General features: G+C 40.2%; 1 protein-coding gene across 1 annotated transcript; it reads left to right on the forward strand.

The window, feature by feature from the left end:
* Nucleotides 1-1,769: 1,769 nt before the first annotated feature.
* On the forward strand, nucleotides 1,770-2,888 carry LOC138889649 (uncharacterized). Its single transcript, XM_070172985.1, has 2 exons — nucleotides 1,770-2,096; nucleotides 2,235-2,888. Exons 1-2 carry the CDS (start codon nucleotides 1,770-1,772, stop codon nucleotides 2,886-2,888), a joined length of 981 nt encoding a protein of 326 aa, XP_070029086.1.
* Nucleotides 2,889-7,905: the final 5,017 nt, after the last annotated feature.

Genomic DNA, 7,905 nt, shown 5'->3' on the forward strand with positions numbered 1-7,905 from the left:
TTGTTGTGTCATTTTCAAGGAGAAGGGGAAGGAAGGCCCTTCCATACAGGCCGTAAGCTAAGTAGTATGCCTCAAGAATTGGACCATCAGAACCAGCAGAGCCCGAAAAGCCTCAGGGTAGAAATACTGAACGAAGCATCATGCACTATCTTTTATTTTTACTAGTTGACTTTCCTTTCGCATTTTTGAATTTTTGCAATAAGATCTTCCAATGTTCAAAACAGTTATGAAATTTATCAAAGCATTTTGGTTTCCTTACAAATCTTACTTTTATTATTTTCTCTCATTACTCTATTTATACAACATTACTATTACCTATCTTGATGGACCAATGACTGTGACATGCAACGAGACAACGCAACAAACGGACATAGATTCAGAGAAAGATTTTATATCGGAAGAGATTGTTAAAGAGGTTGAAAATTTTGAGAACAGACCCAAGTCCAAACTGGACGAGACCGAAATTGTTAACCTAGGAGATGCAGAAAATATCAAAGAAACTCAGATCAGCGTTCATTTGTCACCGTCAGAAAAGGAAGAATACACAGAATTTCTAAAGGAATATGAGGACATATTCGCCTGGTCATATGATGACATGACAGGTTTAAGTACATCTATTGTGGCGCACAAACTACCAACTGATCCGACATGTCCACCGGTGAAACACAAGCTCAAAAAGTTTAAACCCGACATGAGTCTGAAAATCAAGGAAGAAGTCACTAAGCAGGTCAAAGCTAAGGTCCTCAGGGGAGTAGAATACCCAAAATGGCTAGCCAACATCGTGCTAGTACCGAAGAAAGATGGGAAGGTCAGAGTCTATGTCGACTACTAAGATCTCAACCGGGCCAGTCCGAAAATGACTTCCTTTCGCCAAATATACACATCCTGATTGATAATTGCGCCAAGCATGAGTTGCAATTATTTGTAGATTATATTGCTGGGTATCATCAGATCTGGATGGATGAAAAAAAAACGCTGAGAAAACGGCCTTTATTATGCCGTGTGGAATGTACTGTTACAAGATGATGATGTTTGGGTTAAAGAATACAGGGGCCACCTACATGAGGTCCATGACTACCATCTTCCACGATATGATACACAAGGAGATAGAGGTGTACGTAGATGATGTTATTATCAAGTCCAAGAAAGCCGCTGATCACATGGAAGATTTGAGGAAATTCTTCAATAAACTGTGAAGGTACAACCTGAAATTGAATCCCGCAAAGTGTGCATTCAAGGTTCCTACTTGAAAGCTACTTGAGTTTATTATAAGTCGCTGAGGAATAGAACTGGATCCATCAAAGGTCAAAGCTATTCAAGAATTGCCACCGCCAAAGAACAAGAAGGATGTGATGAGTTTCTTGGGGAGACTTAACTACATCAGCCGATTCATAGCACAATCTACAATTATCTGTGAGCCGATCTTTAAGATGATGAAGAAGGACGCCGCTACCAAGTGGACTGATGATTGCTAAAAGGCTTTCGACTGAATCAAGGAATACCTATCAACACCACCAGTCCTAGTTCTGCCTGACCCAGGTAGACCTTTATTACTCTACTTTGCAGTATTGGATGGAGCGTTCGGTTGTGTTTTGGGGCATCATGATGAAACAGGGAGAAAGGAGCACCCCATCTATTACCTCAGTAAGAAGTTCACCCTATACGAGGCTCGGTATTCTCTATTAGAGTGCACCTGTTGTGCTTTGACTTGGGTAGCTTAGAAGTTGAGGCACTACTTCTATGCCTATGTTACATATCTCAGATCAAGGATGGATCCCTTGAAGTACATCTTTCAGAAGCTCATGCCCACTGGCAAGCTGGCCAAGTGGAAAATCTTGTTGAGTGAATTTGACATTATCTACGTGACTCAAAAAGCGATCAAAGGACAAGCACTAGCAAATAAACTTACGGAAAATCCTGTGGATGGAGAATACGAACCCTTGAAAATATATTTTCCTGATGAAGAGGTATCATTCATAGGAGAAGATATTGCAAAATCCTATAACTGTTGGAGAATGTTTTTCGATGTAGCAGAAAATTTTAAAGGGGTTGGCGTAGGAGCGGTCCTAGTATCAGAAACTAATCAGCATTATCCGGTATCTGCCAAGCTCAGATTCCCGTGCACCAACAACATGGCCGAGTACGAAGCCTGCATTTTAGGGCTCAAGATGGCCATTGACATGAACATCAAAGAGTTGCTAGTAATTGGGGATTCAGACTTGCTTATACATCAGGTCCGAGAAGAATGGGTGACCAAGAACTCCAAGATACTCCCTTATATGCATCATGTACAAGAGTTGAGAAATAGGTCCACAAAGACAGAATTCCAGCATGTTCCCAGGGTCCAGAATGAATTCGCCGATGCACTGGCTACCTTATCATCCATGATGCAACATCCAGAAAAGAATTTCATTGATCCCATTCCGGTAAAGATCCATGATCAGCCAGCTTACTGTGCTCATGTCGAAGAAGAAGTAGACGGAAAGCCTTGGTTTCATGATATCAAGGAATACTTGGCAAAAGGAGAATACCTAGAACTCACAAACGCTACTCAGAAGTGCATGCTTTGTGGGTTATCCAACAATTTCTTTCACAGCGGAGGAATTCTGTATAGAAGGACTCCTGATTTGGGATTACTAAGGTGTGTCGATGCAAATGAAGCATCTAGGCTATTAGAGGAAATTCATGCAGAGACCTGCGATCCACATATGAATGGCTTTGTTTTAGCAAAGAAAATACTTCGAGTTGGTTACTTTTGGATGACTATGGAAACAGACTGCATCCAATATGTTCGAAAGTGCCACCACTGCCAGATACATGCAAACATGATAAAGGTGCCTCCGAATAAGCTTAATGCAACAAGCTCGTCATGGTCGTTCGCCGCCTAGGGAATGGATATTATCGGACCAATCGAACCTGTCGCATCAAACGAGCATAGGTTTATCCTAGTAGCAATTGATTATTTCACCAATTGGGTTGAAGCAGCATCTTACAGAGCAGTTCCTAAGAAAGTCGTGGCAGATTTCGTCCGCGACCGTATCGTTTGCCGGTTCGGGATCCCGGAGTCAATTGTCACTGATAATTGTTCCAACCTCAACAGTGACCTGATGAAAGCCATGTATGAAACCTTCAAGATCAAACACAAGAATTCTACAGCTTACAAGCCTCAAATGAACGGAGCCATAGAGGCTGCCAACAAGAATATTAAGAAGATACTAAGGAAAATGATGGAGAAGCATAAGCAGTGGCAGGAGAAGCTATCATTTGCTTTATTAGGATACCGCACCACAGTTCGCACATCGACAGGAGCAACCCCCTATATACTGGTTTACAGTACAGAGGCGATCATTTCCACCGAGGTGGAAATTCCTTCCTTAAGGATCATATAGGAAGCAGAGCTCGACGACGCAGAATGGGTGAAGAGTCCTTACGAGCAACTAGCTCTTATAGACGGAAATAGAATGAATGTAGTTTGCCACGGTCAGCTCTATCATAACAGAATTTCCAGAGCCTTCAACAAGAGAGTCAAGCCGAGACAATTCACACCGGGGAAGCTGGTGTTAAAGAAAAATTTTCTGCATCAAGATGAAGTCAAAGGGAAATTCTCTCCCAACTGGCAGGGTCCGTACATGGTTCACCAGGTACTAACAGGAGGAGCCCTCATACTCGTAGAAATGGACGGAGAAGTTTGGTCAAAGCCGATCAATTCAGATGCAGTCAAGCAATATTACGTGTAATCTTTATGCTTTCCTTATGTAATTTGAACTATGCCTGACCTGATTCCCGTTTAAGAGGGGATATGTAGGCAGCCCTATGGGTTCAGTCACAATTCAATAAAAATTTCCATTCCCCCGCTAATGGAAACTGGGGCAGAATTTTGAGGAGGACCCTCAAAATTCCGAAGTCGATTCCAGCCATTTATCATTAACAGCCGTCAGGAGCAGCAGGCTAGTAAACTGGGGCAGAATTTTGAGAAGGACCCTCAAAAATTCAGAGCAAGAGAAGTTGCAATGTCTTGAACCACGTCATAATCGTCGGTTCATCTAAAAGAAAACTATTCCTAATTATGTATTTATTAATGTTTTAACTAAATCATGCATGCTTATTGCCAGAATTGCCTTGTTCAGTGACACTACCCCAATGATACGTACAGTATCACCAGATCAGAGCTGAGCAGATCAAGCAGAGCCAGTGGGGATACGAACTAACCCTCCCCCTTTACAAACTCACGATTTTTCTTTGGATGCAGGCACTTGAGTTGCAAAATCATCAAATATATTATATGCTCACTCACAAAGTTCAGGAATACAACTCTCCGAACCGTTGCACTTGCTCGCAACTGCTATCCGCACAACAGTGTCCCCCAGTAGGCACAATATCCCCAGCAATCATGATACCGCAATCCGCTATCAGCTAAGAAAACTCTATTGCCATTTGCCATTTTTACTTCCTGCATAAGGCTACCATTCTGCCTTCCGAGACTAAGCTCTGTCTCCATCTGCATTCTCTGCATTTCATAAGGCTACCATTCTACCTTCCGAGGTTAAGCTCTACCTCCATCTGTAATTTCTGCATTGCATAAGGCTACCATTCTACCTTCCGAGGTTAAGCTCTACATCCATATGCATTTTCTACATTGCATAAGGCTACCATTCTGCCTTCCGAGACTAAGCTCTGTCTCCATCTGCATTCTCTACATTGCATAAGGCTACCGTTCTACCTTCCGAGGTTAAGCTCTACCTCCATCTTGCATGGCTGAAAGATCGTCATCGCCACTTTATCATCTTGCATGGCTAAAAGATCATCACTTCATTTATATCTTGCATCGGTTGAAAGATCACCACTTCATTTACATCTTGTATGGCTGTAAGATTGCCACTTCATTTACATCTTGCATCGGCTGAAAGATCGCCCCTTCACTTACATCTTGCATTGGTTGAAAGATCGCCACCTTCTGCATCTTATGGGCTAAAAGATCACCAATCTATCCAAAGGTGTCATTGTTCGGAGGCACCATCTTCATAGCCCGAGAACGCCACACCATCTTCATAGCCCGAGAACGCCATGTCATGGCCTGATGACCCCTTTTATCTTTTGCATATCATTATTCAAATGTGTCATAGTTCGGAGGTATCATTCTCATAGCCCAAGAGCACCGTTTAATGGCCTACGAATCCTTATTATGTGCTTCATGGCCCAGGACGTCATGGTCTAAAAAGGTCATCCTAACCGTCCAAAGACAATATTTCATGGTCCGACGGGAACTTGCATCATGTTTAAATTTCCACACAACATATGGTTCATTTGCAGGTAAACCAGCGAGCAATGGCCGTCTCAGCAGGAGCAATCCCGCTCCAGTTCTCGCAACCCTGTCAGATTTTAACCGTCCATCCCAACCCAAATAGCGCGTCCGTCTTGGAAAATCTCCATCGGCATATTCTGCCGACGGATCCTGAACTACATATGGCCCGATCCTTTAAGACCAAGGATATGTAGGTAGCTCAGGAGACAGAGCTCAGTCAAATTCTATAAACCATTCTGTTCGGTTAAAATTGGCCATCATATTTTTACCCGATAACTCTTTCATCCTTCCCGGGTAAAGAGGGGCAATTGTTGATACCCAATTTTACCCTATATAATTTCATATGCAAAATACTTTCAAAATAGCATACGTATGCAAATATAAGCATGTCCAAGTGTTTTATTATTTTTTCAATTTTTAAAAGATTTTTAAATCAATTTATCGCCTTATTTTATCAGAAAAAACCAATAACTATTTCTCAAATTATCATTTTTGGCAACTCCTTTATTGAATTCTGATATTTATACCAAGATATAGCCAAGGTAAGTTTTGTACATTTTTTTACAAATTTATTTAGCATTTTAAAGTTAAATTGCATATAATTGTAATTTTAGCCTATTTTAAGATTTAATTGTATTTATAATTACAAATTTGTTAGAATTATTTTTAATTTAATATTTACATATTATTAATCGATTTAGTACCTTTAATTTGTTTCCAAAAATTATTTTACTATTTTTTATAAAATAAAAAGAGAAAAAGTGGCTATTTAAATACTAGCCCTACCTATTTAAATTCTAGCCCAAATCGACCTCCCCCCCCCCCCAAATTAACCCCAATTTCAATTTCAAATGGACTGGCCCAATTCCTAAACTACCTGCCCCTGATCCAATTAAGTTAACCCGTCCGGCCCCCAATTAAATCCAGGTCGTTGATCAAAATGATCAACGACCACAAACCCTCCTTTTCTTTTTTATTCTACCAACACCCCTTAACCCTAAATCAGTTCACCTAACCAGCCACCTCTGAACTCTCAAACTCTCTCGAAAATTCCCAAACCCTAATCGCCTCTTACCACCACCTCCACCTTGAAACCCACCGGAATCCATGGCTTCTCAGGCTGTGGGGGTCTTATACTCACCTTCCCTTGCTCCCACGCGCCTGATACCTGAAGATTCGAGGCCTGACCTCGAAGGTTTGCACCCAGACCTCTGTCTATTCAAGGTTCCATGTCCATCTCCGGGTTTACTCCGGCGTACCATGGTGGTTTAAGCCTGATTTCGACCTCTCCGACTCAGATCGGTGACCTTTCGAAGCCTATTTCACTTCTAGGATTCTTTTGAAACCCTAACCCTTTGATGTTTTCTCCGATTTCCTTAGATCTGTTGTGTGTCTGTTCTCTCCTTGAGTTTTCAAATGATTTCCCTAACTTTTCTTTCAAAAATTACTTTCGAAACCGCTTCGTTTTTGATCTAGGGTTTTCTGAAAATGCTTAAGTGTTTCTTTGACTTTCTCTCCTTTGTCTTTTGTGTTTATTTGCCTCAACTGTGTCTTATGTTTTATTCTACCTTTTATGTTCTTTTACTGAGCTTTTACACCCCGTTTTTGTATGTTCTCCGTTCTTGTATGTTCTTCTACTGAGTTTTTACACTTCATTCTTGTACATTCTTTTACTGAGTTTTATATACTCCATGCTTGTATGTTCTTCTACCATGTTTCCATACTATGCTTTCATATGATTTTCTACTGTATTCTACTATGTTCCAGCATGTTTCTCCTACTGTATTTTCCTACTAAGTTCTTAAGTTTCCTTATTTTTCTTCTATTAATTCATGTTTAAGTTTCTTCTGAAAAATCTCTTAAGCATGTTTCTTTTACTGTTCCTATCAGTGTTTACTTTTGAGTGCTTCTACTGTGTTACGCATGTTACTTTGCTATCATGTTTTTATCATGAGTTTATGTTGATGAAAAAAGCATGCAAGAGGTTTCAACTTTGAAACCTATGAGCCCGTTTCAACTATTTGCCTTCTCATCTCTGTACTTGATTCAATTTGGAAACCCTAGAATTTGGGGGTTTAGCCAAGCTTGATTATGTGATTTGATTGAACTTAGGGTTTATTTTAAACCCCTTATCTCTTTCAGACCCATTCCTTACTTTCATATGACTCTGACCTTTTGCTAAACTTTTCTATACCGGATTTTCTACTGACTTTACAATGACACTACAGTCTTCCTTCATGCTTAATATGTTCGTATGCTCCTTATATATGATAAACTTCCCTTTAAATTAGCTTTTGAATTTGTGATTAGTTCCTACTTCCTTCTGAATGTGGGTCTAATTGATTCTCTTTCCATTGTTTGCTGATTTCCCTTAAGTTAAAAACATTTCCCATCTTTTAACTCGGTTCATTCAAACAAAATCTCAGATCCTTTTGATTTACTAGTTGTTAATTGATCTTCTTACCTTATTCGCACAAACCGTGTATTTCAAAAACCCTGTCCTTAAATAACTTTTATGTATTCATCCCTAATTACCTACTTTGTACAAAGTGTTTGATTAATTTCTTTACTTAATTGGTTTTTACTCGTTTTGAATCTGAATC

This window comes from Nicotiana sylvestris, chromosome 1, assembly GCF_000393655.2.
Source record: "Nicotiana sylvestris chromosome 1, ASM39365v2, whole genome shotgun sequence".
Lineage (NCBI taxonomy): Eukaryota > Viridiplantae > Streptophyta > Magnoliopsida > Solanales > Solanaceae > Nicotiana > Nicotiana sylvestris.

Coding starts and splice junctions, on each gene's coding strand:
- LOC138889649 (XM_070172985.1), top strand. CDS start 1,770: ATGGATCCCTTGAAGTACATCTTTCAGAAGCTCATGCCCACTGGCAAG. Junction 2,097..2,234: donor AAACTAATCAGCATTATCCG/GTATCTGCCAAG, acceptor CTTATACATCAG/GTCCGAGAAGAATGGGTGAC.